The sequence below is a fragment of the Siphateles boraxobius genome, unplaced genomic scaffold (genome assembly GCF_051911475.1).
Source record: "Siphateles boraxobius isolate OS27281-9 unplaced genomic scaffold, OSU_SipBor_1 13, whole genome shotgun sequence".
NCBI classification, from domain to species: Eukaryota; Metazoa; Chordata; class Actinopteri; order Cypriniformes; family Leuciscidae; genus Siphateles; species Siphateles boraxobius.
This window is the reverse complement of record NW_027508733.1, coordinates 31,393,036-31,409,946: the sequence shown is the minus strand read 5'-3', so window position 1 is coordinate 31,409,946 and position 16,911 is coordinate 31,393,036. Positions and strand designations below refer to the sequence as shown.

At 35.1% G+C, this 16,911-nt stretch overlaps 1 protein-coding gene across 2 annotated transcripts in view; it reads left to right on the top strand.

The window, feature by feature from the left end:
• Positions 1–1,009: 1,009 nt before the first annotated feature.
• slit1b (slit homolog 1b (Drosophila)) overlaps positions 1,010–16,911 on the top strand; it is a 51,468-nt gene continuing 35,566 nt past the window's right edge. Inside the window, exons 1-6 of one of the 2 annotated variants that reach the window (XM_077227010.1) lie at positions 1,010–1,573; positions 8,060–8,131; positions 8,425–8,496; positions 8,952–9,023; positions 16,617–16,688; positions 16,812–16,883. In XM_077227010.1, the coding sequence (XP_077083125.1) occupies positions 1,368–1,573; positions 8,060–8,131; positions 8,425–8,496; positions 8,952–9,023; positions 16,617–16,688; positions 16,812–16,883 (566 nt within the window). In that variant the 5' untranslated portion in view covers positions 1,010–1,367. The remainder of the gene's footprint in view (positions 1,574–8,059; positions 8,132–8,424; positions 8,497–8,951; positions 9,024–16,616; positions 16,689–16,811; positions 16,884–16,911) is intronic. The other variant, XM_077227009.1, reaches the window with a different exon arrangement.

Here is a 16,911-nt window from a genome sequence, read left to right as displayed (position 1 = left end):
AGTTTTGGTAACAGAACTGACGAAACATGCATCCATCTTCTGCTTAGAAACCTTCAACTAATTTAAATAAAGTCATCTGAGATTGACCAGTACACATTTTGTATAGTTAAATATGTGTAGTATTAGATTCAGTGATGGAAAAAGTTAAATAATAAAGTTTAATTTTGAAGAGTTACAACAAGCAAATGCCAGCCATTCGGTGGAATGGCCCATATATATATCAGGTCATATACGATTTATTAAATTGTGTTAATTACAAATAAAACTATTCTTACAGTAAAAACAGAAATCTTGTGAAATATTATTACAATTTAAAATAGCCATTTTAATTTGAATTTATTTAAAATGCAATTTAATCCTGTGATCAAGAATTTATTACGGTGATCAGCATCATTACTCCAGTCTTCACTGTCACATGATCCTTCAACTATATAACTATATAAAACTTTGTGTATATATATATATATATATATATATATATATATATATGGGCAATATATTTGCAATATATTTGTATCTAAAGAATGTAATTCTGCAAAGTCTTTTTGTTCTTGTGTTTCTGCAGCCTCTTCTTCCTCCTCTTCCTCATCCAGACCAGCAGAGCGTAATTACCCAGAGGATCACCATCGTTCTGAACTGCAGGACTCCCAAAACTGGGACTGTGTGTGTGCGTGCGCCTGAGTGAGCGTGTGTGTGTGTGTGAATCTGTCTCTGTGTGTCTCTCTCTCTCTCTGTGTGTGTGAGAATGTGTTTGTATATGTGTGTGCGTGTGTGTGTGTGTCTCTCTCTCTATGTGTGTGTGTGAGAGTTTGTTTGTATATTTGTGTGTGTTTGTCTGTGTGTGTGTGTGTGTGTGTCTCTCTCTCTCTATGTGTGTGTGTGAGAGTTTGTTTGTATATTTGTGTGTGTTTGTCTGTGTGTGTGTGTGTGTGTGTGACCGTTGGAAACCGTTGCAGGGTGTAATATTGACGGGGAGGAGTCAGAAGCTGTGATTTGTAGGTCCTTTGATGGATGATTCCTGTGTGTGAATGAGGGAGGACGCGTGTAGGAGATTGTACGAGTCTGTCTTTTTTTCCAGAGCTCTACCCTGGAGGAAAGAAGGAGAGAGAGAGAGAGAGAGAGAGAGAGAGAGAGAGGGGGAACCACTGAAGAAAGACAGCCGCGGCACAAAGACCAGACAGAAAACAGCCCAGAGAGAAGAAAATAACAAGTGATCTTGTTCCTGAGGGATCTGTGCTCTGTTATCTCCACTTATGTTTCTTCCCTCGTGATTGATTTAAGAGCTGGTGCTTGTCCTGTAGTTTATGTTTGGGCATTTACAGCTCCAGTAGAGGTTCAGACCCGCGTCTTTGGGCTTTGGTTTGAAGATGCTGGTCAGGACTGGCAGTCTGAGCGCTGAACTGCTGGTTCCCGGCTGTGGTTTGTGTGTTTGGGGTTTGTTGAGCGCCCTTCTTCTCGCGGGTCACTCGGGAGCGTGTCCTCCTCACTGTTCCTGCACGGGCACCACTGTGGACTGCCATGGCCTCGCATTCAGAAACGTGCCACGAAATATCCCAAAGGGCACAGAAAGACTGTGAGTATCATGACAGTGGGACGTTTGTGTTGGTTGTGCCTGTGTCATTGTACGTCACTAATGCATGTGCATGTTTATGAATTCATGATTTGTCTAGGATGGCATTTTTATTTCATGTGCTGATTCATAACATAATGAATCAGTAAAGCACATCTGGTGTTATTTTAGGTCTAAGATACTCCAAATGTTGCATCTGACAACTCAAGAAAAGTTTTGGGTTCAAAACAAGTCAAGCTTTATGGAAAATACTACAGAAAATAATTTCATCTTGCTGCTCAGCTGTATTAAAGATTTTTGTTATCAGCTGTATATAGCTGTAGCTGTATTAGTGGATAATTATAGTATATTATATTTAGGTTATAGTATATTTTTTGTCACATGACTCTCCTTATAGTTAATCTTATAAACACAATAATAATTTAATAACATAGTTAAATGCTATCTTTAGCCAATCTAAAAATAATATCCATTTTTCATGCCTAAATTCACTTGCAGTTATTGATTTAATTTACACACACACACACACACACACACACACGCACGCACACACACACACACACACACACACACACACACACACACACACACACACACACACACACATATACATATGTGTGTGTGTGTGTGTGTGTGTGTGTGTGTGTGTGTGTGTGTGTGTGTGTGTGTGTGTGTGTGTGTGTGTGTGTGTGTGTGCGTAAACTAAATCAATAACTACAAGTGAATTTAGGCATGACAGTATGAAAAATGGATATACACACACATACATATATATACACACACACACATATATATGTATATATATATATATATATATATATATATATATATATATATATATATATATATGTTTTTCTTTAATATCAATGTTTAATATCAGATATCAGCAATAATAGTTAGTAACCGTTTAATAACCATTAAAATAGTTTTCAGTAATTGAAATAAAGCAAATTATAAATATATTAGTTATAAAAAGTTGTAAAAATTAAAAATGCCACATTTTGCCTTTGCAACTAACTTAAATAAAATAAGTTGAAGTGCCAAATTTACTAAAACAAAAACAGAATTAAAAATTAAATAAAGCTAAAAATATTTTTTTTAAATGACAAAATCACATAAAATCGAAGCTTTTAAATAAAAACTGAAACTGAGCTAATATAACAATTATATATACTATATATATAACAAATATATACTATTAAATGTAGTTGCAGGACTTTTAGATTATTCATGTGAATATGATAAAAATCACTGCTAACCTTGTCTGTGCAAAATTATGTCCAATCTTTCAACTCCTGTCATGACCACTTAATAAACGTAAACTCAGTAAGATTTGCATGATGTGCTTAGGAAGTCCAGAAATGCACTGTTTACACTGAGAAAAATCCATTTACTGACATTATGTCAGTAACAACAGACAAACGAGCACAGTTGTAGCATTCTGGATTTGTTTACAGTATCAGTCCTTAAATTATGCACCGGCTTGGTATATGAGCATGTTTGTGTGTCTCAGAGGTTAGAGTATCTCGTGTCAGAGCGTGTCCATCAAAACATGTGAAATGTAACTGATACTACAGGACATAATGTCCATTGATTTAGAGGATGTAGTTCCGGTTATCGTCTTCCTCAATCATGCTTTCAGATCATATTGAGATGTATCAAATGTTTACTTTCTGAGATTATTGTGTTATGCAGTATGCTTCATATTGCAAATTTAACACTTAAAGGAAAAAAAGATTCTGTCATGTCCTTCCAAACCAGTTTGACTTTCTTTCTTCTGTGCAAAATAAAAGAAGATATTTGAAGAATCTCTCAGCTGTTTCTGTCGATACAATGGAAGTCAATGGGGTCCAAAAATGTCATGCTCCAAAAAGGTAGCGTAAAAGTGAACAATAGGACTTTAATTGCAGTCTTCTGATTCACTTTGTATTTTAAATACAGCAAACATAAGTAGTTATTAATTCACGAATCGAATCAAAACATTGATGAACTCACATATTCAGAGCCCCAAATCAAAAATGGCAGCATTTTAGTGACATCAAGCATTGGTACTTTGGTAATGGCATTCAGTCACGTGACAGGCAGGATTACTTTTACACTTCCTTTATGTCCTTTATGGAGCTTCAAAATTTTGGGTCCCAATTTATAACACAGACAAAAATAAAAAACATTCTGCAGAAAAAGCAAAACCAAACAGGTATTGACAATCATCCGACTTCCAGAAAATGATGACAGAATTTTTTATTTTTGGGTGAACTATTCATTTAAAGTATCATAAAAGTAGCATATGACTTCGGTAAGTCTTCTAAAATCATAAAATAACTTTGTTGAATGCCGCATTTGGTCACTAAGGTGAACCAAAGAAACCAAATCCTCTTCACGAAAGAATCTGTGGTGCGTTTCCCGTACAACAACGTAACTACCATAGCACGATGCATCGTTGAAGAAATCAAGTAACTGATTGTTTTCCGAAACCGTATTGTCGAAAAGTGGTTGTTCGACTACAATAGTTAATGATTTCACGGATGTTGGAGTAATAACTAATTGAAGTGAATCAGTTTGAGATCGAATTAATACTAGATTTTGTGCTATAAATTATGAATATGGCATCTGAGGACTATTTCACCTTTTTCTAAATTTTTTTTGTTCCAGATTCAATCATAGGCTTGTTCTAACGTACTAGAGTACATCTGCACATTCACACTCTTCAAAAATGGCGCTTTAAATCTCTTGACAAACTAAAAGACCTGAATAACTATATAATAATGAATTTGTATCATTCTAAATAAAAGATATAGATCGTACTGAACGTCAGCTTGCTTATTTTGCTCAAGATAAGGATTTATTGAGTCCACATGTCATGCAAACAAGAAACTCTGCTTCTAAACACAGGTCGAGATCTGTTGTTCCAAACACACAACTTTGCAATGCTGTTTCCGAATGTTCATTGGAACGATGGTTTCAGGAAACACAGACTCTTGAACTATGCTGATAACGACGGAACTTGCGAACATAGTTGGCTAACGATGCTTTTGGTAAACACACCCCAGGCTGGTCTTGTGAATTAGAATCTGATTAATTAAAAATATCTGAATCAGTGGAAAAATTTGTTCATTGGACATGACTACTTCTGAGCATAAAGGTGAGGTCACATTTGCTAAATTTCATTCAAATTTTGCAGGCAAAAAAAAAAATATGATATACAAATCACAGCTCACACAGAAGTTACTTTCAAACCAAGCAGGTTTCTGTTGGACAACGGGGCTAATCCGCGCCGGCAACTTGAACAAGTTGTGAAATCCACATGGGGGAATCTTTTGCTCTCATGGGAAATTCCAGATCACTGGATTTGACTGAGTTTTACCCGTAAAAATGTGCTAAACACAGTAAAAGTGACTGCACCTTAACACTAGCACTGTTTCCTCAACTGGAATGATGTTTCAAGACCAACAGACAATTCAGGAACATGCCGCAATAAACAATGAAAAGGCATTTAGATAAGGTTCAATGTGTTCAATCCTGTTGAACAATTAGCAGTGAAAGCAATATTGATAGAAGCCAGCAGCTCTATAATGAGGAGGACATTCCCTAGGCGATGTGTAGCAAAGAGAGTCATTTATCAAGGAGACTGCACAAGCCAAATAATATCCCCATGGTCCCCTGAGCTTTGCCCCTGCAGTGGTAAAGAATGGCACTGTTATTTGAGTTGACTGGAGGGAGGGAGCGAGGGAAGGAGGGGGGGTGGGGGGGGGTGCGCTTCGTGAAGGAGGGCAAAAGCTTGCTGAGGGTAGCAGTGCTCAACATGATATCACTGGCCAATAATAGAGTTCAGAACGGCCAGGATATCTGTGTTCAAGCTGTTTTTGCCTTTCAAATTAAATGAATTGAAAGTAAATGTAAACTGACTGATTAGATTATCTAGGTAATGGGATCTTATATCTCAAATGTTATGTAAAAGAGATCAGTGTAAGCCTAGTTGTTCATAGGAGATCGAATCAGAATTGATTTTTTGGGGCCGAACTCTGAAGGTTGCGTAGTTACGTATGCCGGAATGGGTAACAGGGTTGAAAATGTTACCTAAATGAAACTGTCACTTAGTAGATCTGAGTTAAAATAATGTCAACTTAAATAAATAAATATACTTATCTAAAATAAGAGGTTAAATCTGAAGTATGGCTGATTGTCAGGGGTCGAACTCTGAAGGTGCGTAGTTAAATATGCCGGAATGAGTAACGGTTGAAAATGTAACCTAAATTAAACTGTGACTTTAGTAGATCTTAGTTCAAATAAAGTCAAATAACTTAAACAAAATAAGAGGTTGAATCTGAAGTATGGCTTATTGTTAGGGGTCGATCTCTGAAGATGTGTTGTTGTTACATATGCTGGAATGGGTAACAAGGTTGAAAATGTAACCTAAATTAAACTGTTACTAAATGGATCTTTGCTAGTTTGGAACCAATGTTGATTTCTAGAGAAATAAAGTCCAATTAATTAAATGCATTCTATATGTATACTTGGCTGTTCATAAGATGTTGAATCCGAAATATGGCAAATTTTTAGGGGCCGAACTCTGAAGGTGTGTAGTGACATATGCCAGAATGGGTATCATGGTTGAAAATGTAACCTAAACAAAACTGTCACTTATTAGATCTTAGTTAAAATAAAGTCCTAAAAATGAAATAAAATAAGAGGTTGAATCTGAAGTATGGCTGATTGTTAGGGGCCGAATTCTGAAGGTGCGTAACAGGGTGGGTAACAGGGTTTCAATAACAGGGTTGAAGATTTAGCCTTAATTAATATATTGTTTCAATGATCTTAACTAGTTTGTGGCTGGATTTTTGGTCATTCATTGGTTAGAGAACTTGAGTAACATGGTTGAACTTGATGCAGTCAACACTACAATTTGTGCAAAAATTCAGAAGTTCATGTACTTGTCTTGCCATGATGTAAAAATAATGTAATTTCTTGGTTGACAATATTATTTTTTATAAATATATAATTTCCATTTTTCTACTAAAAAGTTCAATACCTGTGTTCTCCACTAGGATTCATTCTGACTAGATTTTCTGCCATTGTGAATTTAAATATTTTTTTATTTGCCACAAATGACCATAAATTACCATTTTAATAATCAAAACTGTTTTTCTGTAACACAACAACAAATTTGACTTTGAAGACCCGATTGTCGTCAGTAATTATCTGGACAAAAGATATTTAAATCTACTCTAGCCTTTAAACTTGTAAAACTGTTAATTGTTCTAAAATGGTTTACAGTAATATTTCAGATCTGTTTCCCTGAGAAAAAAGTCCAATCCATCTCACAGTTACTTGTTAATTAAATATCTAAAAAGAAAACAGTTTTTTTTTTGGGGTCAAATTAATGCTTATTTTCCTAACACATTTTCTCAAGATTACTAAAGCTTCATAATGAACCACTGTAGATGCATGAATTACGTGTACTCTTTATCACCACACGACTGTGCTGATGGAAATTAACATCTACTGGCTATGTACATCTGTGACAAGCTATTAGCTTCTTTTTCAAGCACTCAAAGAAAGTGTAGGGATGTATAGCAGATGAAGAGATCAAGCTGCTTTTGTGTCCAATTTTCCACGTTAATGGTCCCAGTGTTGGCCGCAGATGCTGGACTAATTAAAGGATTAAAGGAGTCACCTTATTCACTGCCCTGATTGGTCACACCTGGGCTCTTTTCCACAATAGTGCCATTACAGCCCGTGTCCCAGCTGACACCAGTGTACATGTGTGTGCAAATGTATATTTCCACTACAAAAGGGGCAGTCTGTCAGCGTTCACCTCTTAACAATGAGCGTAACCCTCCTTTGCATGCACAAATTATAGCATTTTATGGATTTTATTTCTATTTCTTAAGGTTTATATTTATTCAAGCCCGTGCGCTGGTGTCCAAACAGAGTAGAGATATTACTCTCATGGCTGTCAGGGACAAATTATTGAGATATTAATAAGATCTCCTTTTGAAATGCGCAAACTGAATTATAAAAAATCTAAAATTATTGCCCTCTTTTCACTTCCATTTATGATTTTTTTCCCTTTTTTTTTTGAACGGTCAAAAATGTCAAGACAATTATTCAACTAACATTTTAAACAGACTTGTATAAATTCTTAGTTGACAGAGAAAAAAAAAAGATAAAACCTGGACATTTTGAACATTCAGAGGACTTTCAGAAATATTGTTGAATAACATTATCAAAACTTTCTTAACACATAAGCGTGTTACCTGGATAGGCCTATAATTAATATATATAACATAATATATACTGCATAAGAAGGGTGCACAAAGTTTCCATTCACTATGTGTGTTGTATGACTTTTAAGCACACTGTAAAGAGATTTCTGACCTTTTTAATTGCAGTATATTCATTAACTCATTGATGTGGTTATTTAAAACAAGAGTTACAATTAATATTTTGTTTGCGATTAACAATTTCTCTTTCTTTTTGCTTTTAAAGGGACTTGAACACAAACAACCTCACACATATCGGCAAGGATGACTTTGCCGGCCTTAAACACCTCCGGATTTTGTGAGCTTTATTTTTTACATCAATCTTATTTCTGTTGTATTTTCTAATTTATAGAGGTTCAAATGTTTAAATAGACATTTATAAATGCCACGAAGAGAAAGAGGAAGCAGACAAGAGCACATTTAACATGTAAACAACAATTAACAAGCAAACGGTTTTATTGTATTTCAATTGCAGTTTGTATGCTGTTAGTGGATGGAATATGTGGCCTTTCTTTACTCTCCCCCATCCTCCACTATGAACTGAATATTATTTATCTTTTTAACTTTCACTATGCATTACAATCTATACAGGCACCTCATGGACAACCAGATTGTCTCTATTGATAGAGGAGCCTTCAGTGATCTGAAGGAATTGGACAGACTGTGAGTTTGAAAGTCACATATTTTCATTCTCTCTATAATACAATATTCTGTTTCAAAGGCTTTGATATTAAAATTATAGCATTTAACCTTCAGGTTATGTTGAAATTGGCTCCCAGAATCCCCAGTGGTGTATGTGTAAAATGAATCACTGTCATTTTTAAATTTATCCTTATATATTTATATATATATATATATTTATTGGTAACCAGGTAAAAAATGTCGTTTGGTCTAAAGTTGGCTTTTGGTTTACCATAAATTAAGTTTTTTTTAAATGACTTTACAATATCTTTGGTAACAGGGTTGACAAATACAGTCAACATTACAATTTGTGTAACTAATTAGAAACTGGCTCAAAATGATTTCCTTGAAAGCTACATCATGTTGGGACAATTAGTAAGTAATCTTTAAACTAGGTTTCCTGAATTGTGAGCTGTATGTCTTTGTGCTTCCCTCAGGCGTCTCAACCGAAACCGTCTCCATCAACTCCCAGAGCTCCTGTTCCTGAAAAATCCAGCTCTCTCTAGACTGTAAGTGACTATTTCCTTATCAGGAATCCATCAGGAAATGCTTGAGATGGAAAAAGCATGGAATGGCTATTGGAAAGCTTCTACCAAATAAATTTGTGTCTAAACACCTTTGACATGTTAAACAAAGCACTTGGTATAATGACTTCCTGGACGAGCTTAGGTTAGTTAACTGTGCTTAGGCGAAGAGTTTTTATATTTGAATACAGATACAGTTGGTAAAGTCTTTACACTCTGGGGCATTGGGTCAAAAAGATAGTTTACCCAATGTTTTTATGTGCTATGTGTTTATTATGCTATGTTTATTAGCGTATCCCATTGTTAGCTTAGCTAACATGATAATGCCAATCTCAATTGGAATCAACCTTTGTGAAAAAAGTACACTTTAGTACTTTTAAAAAGAGTGCTTGTTACAGAAATAACTCAGGAATACTCTTAAATGTGATGTGTTCAAACACTTAATTGCATGTTAATTGCAAATTATATGTATCTCTGTATGTGATTTCTTAATTCTATTGTATTTGAAATGTATAATAATAATAATAATAATAATAACTTTAATTTGGTATAGCGCTTTTAAAAGTTAATTCTCAGAGCGCTTAACATAGACAATTGACAATAATCTGGTTAATTCGGCTAGCTTCTACCAATGAATTTTCACCAAAACACCTTTGAGATGTTAAACAAAACTCTTTGTATACTGACTTCACTTCTCGATAAGAGCTTAGGTTAGTTAGCTGTGAAGAGTTTTCGTTGTTGAATACAGAAACAGTTGGAAAAGTCAGGGCCAGTGGGTCAAAATGGGAAATATGTAGGAATGTGTGGGAGTACAGAAAGAGGCATAATGGGTGTGAACAAATAGTCAGAGACAGCTGTGTTTGCTTGTTATTTGGTTGTTTGTTCATGCCATTTCACACGTTGCCTCATTAGAGAGTTACCATATGGATGTGGCGCGTTCAGTCAATCTGCCTGCGAACACCCCCACCCACCCACACATGCCTTTAGGGGAAGATGTCTACTATTATAAATTAAATTCACAACGTCTTTTTCCTTCGGAGGCACTCTGAATGGTGAACCTCAGGAATATTGGTTTATGATAATATGGGTCATGATAGAAATCAATTTTTTTGCATTTCTCGTTCCTTGTTTGGACATTTTGTGGAGTGCACTTAAACAAAGCAAGATCTAGTTAATTAAAACAAGTAATAGCCTCCTAATACTCAAAGATTCATTGCTAATTGGCACCATGCTGGCATTCTCCACGCACAATTAATTACCACAGTTACTTAAGAGAGGAAATAACAGGGGTGATTGCTAATTATGATTCGTTTCAAATTAATAAGTAGATTTTTCCGCAATCCTGTCACTGTGGGTAGCAACATTTTTTATTTGTACTAACCGGGTGTGAACTTATCTGTGTTTATGTTACGAACTAATGACGATGAAAAGAAAATACGAATTATTCATGTCATTCCTGTCTCTTCCACTTCAGGAATTTTCTAAATTTGACAGGACACCGTGGCGTGAAGAGCTGCGTTTCAAAACCTAGTGAGCTGCCAATCAAAAGCACATTTTAAAATACATTTTATGGCACAATAAGTACACTGAAAAAACATTTGGTGTAGAAACAATTTTCACTCACAAATTGCAAGTACATTTCATGAACAATTACAGAGAAACAGCAAGTAAATGCATTAATTGTGAAATTTTGAATTAGAAATTCTGAAATAGTATTTTCTTGTATAACATACTCCAATAATCTTTGTTTTATTTACATACATATAGTTTTTTATTTTTTATAAGTTTAAAGCATAATAAGTGCACTACAACAATGCGTCACCAAAGTGGACTCTCTTTAAGTACAATTAAGTGTCTTTTTTTTCATTAATATTGTTTTTTAAAACGTACTGTTACGTTTCGTAGTAAAGTCTAGGTGCACATTTAGTACAATTAATTGCATTTCTTTCGAAACTGAGGGAATTAATATTTTGTTTTAGTCAAATTCAGCATCACAAACAGCACATCCTTTGTAAATAAGAGGAGTTTTGTGTGCTGTGTTTATGATGCTATTTATTAGAGTATCTCATTGTTAGCTTAGCAACATGCTAATGACAATCTTTGAGAATCTAGTTAGGTGATATTTAAATGCATATAGTTTTGTAGTGCTAGCAGTGATGTTTAGCGTGATGATATCAAAGAGCCGTTTAGCGTGACGTTATCAAAGAGACGTTTTGCACAACATTATTAAAGAGGCGTTTTGCACATTACAGCAGACAAAGATCTGTGTTGCTTGCTATCAAATATGTTGTTGGTCTTGAGGGAGTCATTACGCTGAATGATTCTTCTACATGGTAACATAATGGCCAATAAACATGAGGCCATTTCACAGTGAACAGTGTTTCATTTTCAAAGAACTTTTCTTTGAAGGTGTTTCTTGAAAAACTAAGCAATAATGGCTAAATGAACGACTTCTTGCAGTTCACTGGCCGGTCACACCAGATGTGCTTAAGTTAGACATTCGCCTAGTTGTAGCGCAAGTGGTGACGTGAGAAATTATTTATGGCGGTCTATTGAATTATTGAAAATTAATGCACACCCGAGGTTGTAATGTGAAGCTGGTTTCAGTTTGATGTTCCTAAAATGCTGTTGTATGTTGAATCTCGCGTAAAAACATAGTTAATGGTATGCTAAGCTACCGCATTACGAAATATAAGCTAACAAATATAAATGTAAAGAATGAGAAATGTTTAATATCACATAAAAAATATGTTACAATTAAAAAAATTCATTCTCATGCTAAGACATTTTCTCTCTGTTTACTGTTTCTTCGCCGTCTTTGAGCTCTGATGAATGTGTTTTGCCTTTGCTAACATTTAATATCCCTCAGTAAACAGTCAGTCAGACATAGAAGGATGAGGACTAACAAAAGAAAACCAGTGTGGCTAGTTGCAGTCTCTCAGATCCCACAATTTGTTGCTCATCTTTCCCTCTCAGGCCCCTATTGTCCTCGTCTTCTTCCCCTCTGTCAAGGGCTTTCAAATAAAAGATCTGGAGTGTAATATTTACAGAGGTTGAGCAGTCTTACTATCCGTAATGTTTGCCTTCACCTCTGGATGTTAGCCAGGTTTAAACCGCAAACTGAACATCCTGGGCAAACAGCTTTGATTAAAGGCGGTTACCAGGAAACCCCACTGAGAGGTTATTTTTCCCGGAGGTTTTTCTTGTTTTTCTTCAGTTTTCAAGGATGGATATGAGTGCAAAGTCAGAATATGTTTGAATCACTCTGATATGATACAAAATTGGCCGTGTTACATGTAACAAAAGGAAAGCTGCATTGCATTATCATGATACTTTTGCTGCCTTCTTGCGTTCGAGTTCTGTGTATGTCCAGGATTCAATAAAAGTTAAGTGCAAACAACAACATTTGAATACCAAAAAAATAAATTAGACTCCTTCATTGTTTACTATACTAACAGCTTCGTCCAGCGCAAACCTTCTTTTGGCATTAAAAAACTGTTGTCAGGATTTACTAAAGACACGCATTGAAAAATTAGCACAGAAAAGGCAGTTATTTTTGCGGCTACATATGCATTTGTACATTTACATTTATTCATTTAGCTGACGCTTTTATCCAAAGCGACTTACAATTGCTATATTTCAGATTTCGCACGCCTCTGGAGCAACTAGGGGTTAAGTGTCTTGCTCAGGGACAAATTTGTAGGATTTTCCCTTTCAGGCGCAACATTTATGGGAGGAGAGTATTTAAAGGAATCATGCAAGATGATCTACTTAGATTTTCTCTAGTCAATATACTGGTATTTGCACCATTATTTACAGCCCCCCAAAAAGCATGTCTTAATCCAGATGCTAGTTTGCGCTGATCTTGGTAGATTATGTTGGTCATTATGGAAATGATCCGGCTGCGTCTGCATTCTTAAGTTTGCGTGCCATCATTAGATCCCGCGTTGAACTTTCCACTCCCATGTGCGTTTTTTTGGTTTTGCTACTCATTAAAACAGTGAGTTGTTTTATGTTAACAGATTGGCGTCATTCATTTACATTCTAAGTATCAGATTCTAGCTATTAATAAGAAAAGTAGTGGAAATAGAAAAAATTTGGTAATCAACATTATACCACATAATATAAAGTGATTTCGATTAAGATTAGCTCATTTAGGTTTTTTTTTTAAGTCAGATGAGTTCCTTGAGAAACAACATTTAGAAAACCTTAGCATTTTACCCAAACAGTTGAACTCAAATGAACAATAATCTAACTCAGGAGAAGGTCAGGTTTGAATGCTCAGAGGTTGCAATTGAGACATACAGTAAAATGCGGAGCAGCTTTATCCCTGAATCTCCTGAGGAATGTATGAGTTTATACTGATATCTGTTTTGACACATTAGATTACTGGGGTCTTTTTCTCAAATAGTTCTTTGAGTGTACCTGTAACCAGTGGACAGCCTCTATAGGTCAATGAAATTGGTTGCTCTCTGGAGCAGAAAACATTGCTTACATTAACATGTTTGACAATGACAAATGAGTTTAAATTAACCCTGGAACGCATATACAACTGACGTACCATAAAGTGCATATGTGGGTCAAATATGAAAACATTTATTTTGGTGAATTTTTTAAAAATGAACCTTTATTTATTTTATAATAAACAACATATTTTTAAAGTGTAAAATAAAATTTTGATTAATATTTTATAGTATTCATATTATATTAACACACTTAAATTACATTAGTACATACAGTATATTATATTGATGGAAAATGAAGAAAATTAAATTACCAGTGCAATGAAGTGTAATGCAGTAAATAATAATAATTTTGACCCATATATACACTCCAGGATTAATGGTACAAACTGCTTTTTAAAATGAAAAACAGTAACTACATGAAGAGAAAAATGATCAAAGACAGCTTAAATGAGCGATTTCTAGAATGTCAGGTAAAAAATATCCCTTTGACCATATTTGCACTGAAAAATACAAGAAATTGTAGAGATCCATTCTAGATCCATGTTCATTTCAGAGCTAGACAGCTGAAGGTTTTGTTTTCATCTTTATACTTTATTACGAAAAATGTGGGTTTCACTTTATTTTGATGGTCCCTTTAACACATTCTGTTGTCTATAATTAACATTGCACCTTCATGTCTACTATCTCTCATTAGAGTATTGATAGAGTATTAGTAGACTGGTAGGGTTAGGGTTAGAATGAGTTGACATGTAGTTGCAAAGTTACTTATAGTCAGTAGAGTGTCTGTTGTAGGACCATCACAATAAAGAGTTTGCAGATATGAAGCAGATAGTCCACTAATAATCTAATGAGAGTTAGTTGATATGTAGTTGCAAAGTTACTTATAGTAAACAGAATGCTCAAAAGGGACCATCAAAATAAAGTTACCAAAATTTGCATACTATTTGCATGATATTCAAGTTAAAATATTCTGCTATATTGATTAGAACCTCCATAAAGTTTACCTCTTTCCCCGCCAGCGTTTTTTAAAAAGTTGACTAGCCACCGCTAGCATTTTTGATAATTTTCACAAAAAACTTTCATGCATTCTTTTTTTTTTATCAACACTTGAATGTGTGTAAGTTTCATTTAAAAAGCTACATTTTTAAACAAAAAGCTGAGAAAATCACTTTTTTTAAAGACTATGTGCATATGCTTAAAGCTGCAGTAGGGAGTTTTGAGAAAATGTTGACTTAGCCTGAAAATTTGAACAAGCACAACTTACAGGTCCCTTGCTCTCTGCTGCGCTACAGCCCTCCCTCCACAGCTCCTCCCTCCACAGCGGAGCCTGCCGTGAATGCTCAGGACACAAACGTTTCAATGACCAAATGACAGTTTCAGTGCAGCTTCAAAGGGCTTTAAACGATACCAGACGGTGAATAAGGGTCTTATCTAGCGAAACGATCGGTCATTTCAAAAATAAATAAAAAACTTTAAGTTTTATAAGCACAAATGCTCGCCTTGCTCTGTTCTGTAATGCACGTTCGTGATCCTGTTCGAACTCGTTCATCAAAATGAACAAATCTTTTTTCGAGTCGTTTCGTTCGTTGAATGAACGAAATGACTCCGAAAAAGACTCGTTCAAAATGAACAAAGCTTTTTCCGAGTCATTTCGTTCGTTGAATGAACGAAATGAGAGAGGGGTGATCAGCGCATACACGAGCGTGATTGACACTACTAAGACATTCCTCCTGGCTCTGATTGGTTGTTTCTGACGGGGAGCGGTGTATTTCTGCAAATGGCAATAGGACCACAGGGAGGAGCCAGAGGAGCTTGATTTTTCACAGATTATCTGTTTCATATTCTACTGTCAGGACATAATGACAGTTTTAACAAATATTTGTTTACAAAAGTTACCTACTGCAGCTTTAATACTTTATTGAGTGTTTTGATTCTGTACTCTTACATAAGTTGTGTAATTGCGCCCCTCGCCGTAAAACAGTGAAAACATGTAAAGATGCTAAATTCCACCAATGACGGGGAAAGAGTAAATATATATGCTCTTATATACGCAATTTCTAGTACCTTCACACTGAAGTTCACACTCCATTACAGATTTCTGATTGTGTGTCTGGTTCATTGTTGTTAAGTGGCCTAACCTCTACTGGAAATAGTACTTTCCAAACAGCACTGATAATACAGCTAATGCTCAGCGTCTTCTGTTAGCTTTTAGCTTTTTACTGGATTTTTCTCTTTAAACTAAGAAAATGAGCTTTAATGTGCAGAATGCTTTGTTCGTCCTGAAGGACCATGAAAGGCTTTCATCAAATGATGACTGTAGCTTGAACCAATTGCGGGGAACTTAACAACAGTTTGCAATTGCAGCAAAAATCACATGCATTAGGAAAAGGTCACTGATGGCTTTCACATGGAGAGAAAACAAATGAAATGACATTTAGGAATCCAGATGTTCTTTTATTAAATGTCAATTTCCTTAGACAGTCTGCAGAACAGCATTGAGCATGAATAGATATGAAATATATATAATTTTCAAAACCATTTCAAATCCACAGCAGTGAGATTGTGTCATGCTCACATAATTTCTCAGCTAGAGAGGCTTTATAGAGGCTTTATTTTTTATAGTTAAAAGTCATAATGAAACAGCTGTTTCATCTCAAGGATGTCTCAAACTGTGCTCAGATTTGCCAAGATTCATCTGATGTATGCTATCAAGGAAAAGTTAATGAAAATAAAGGAACTCTATTTATTATAATTTCGATAACATGTGAAGGCAGTATTAAACAATGATCATTTTTATTTTTGGATGATCTATAGGGTACAACGGGGCTAAAACCCTAATTTTAAGTGTGTAGTGCTTTCTGGATGTCATATTTATCTATATTTTTAAAGAAAAATCTGAGACAGTTGATCTGAAAGTCAAACATAGTTAAAAATTTTATTTAGTCTGAAGTCTGTGAAAAAGCAGTAAAAGTTGAATCTTGGTTATGCTGTTTTTTGTTGTTGTTGTTGTTTTTAGTGATGTTTTCTAACATAAACTTGCAAATCAGTTGTATTTTGCATTAATAAATAGTGGTTTAATTTAACTGTATATTTCACAAACTCTTTTAATCAGGGACTTCAGTGAGAATGTCATCCAGATGATACCAAGAAGAGCATTTAGAGGAGCCACCGACATCAAGAACTTGTGAGTTAAAGTGCACACAACTTTAATAATCTACGAATGCTTCTTTTAATTTTCCCAATAACATTATTTCAATTTAACCTTTCACTCATCAAAATGTTTTGTGTGCCTTTGTGTTGCTCTCAGACAGCTGGATAAGAACCACATCAGCTGCATCGAGGATGGAGCGTTTCGTGCCATGAGAGTCCTAGAGGTCCTGTATGTACTGACCTTTGTGTTGTAGAGA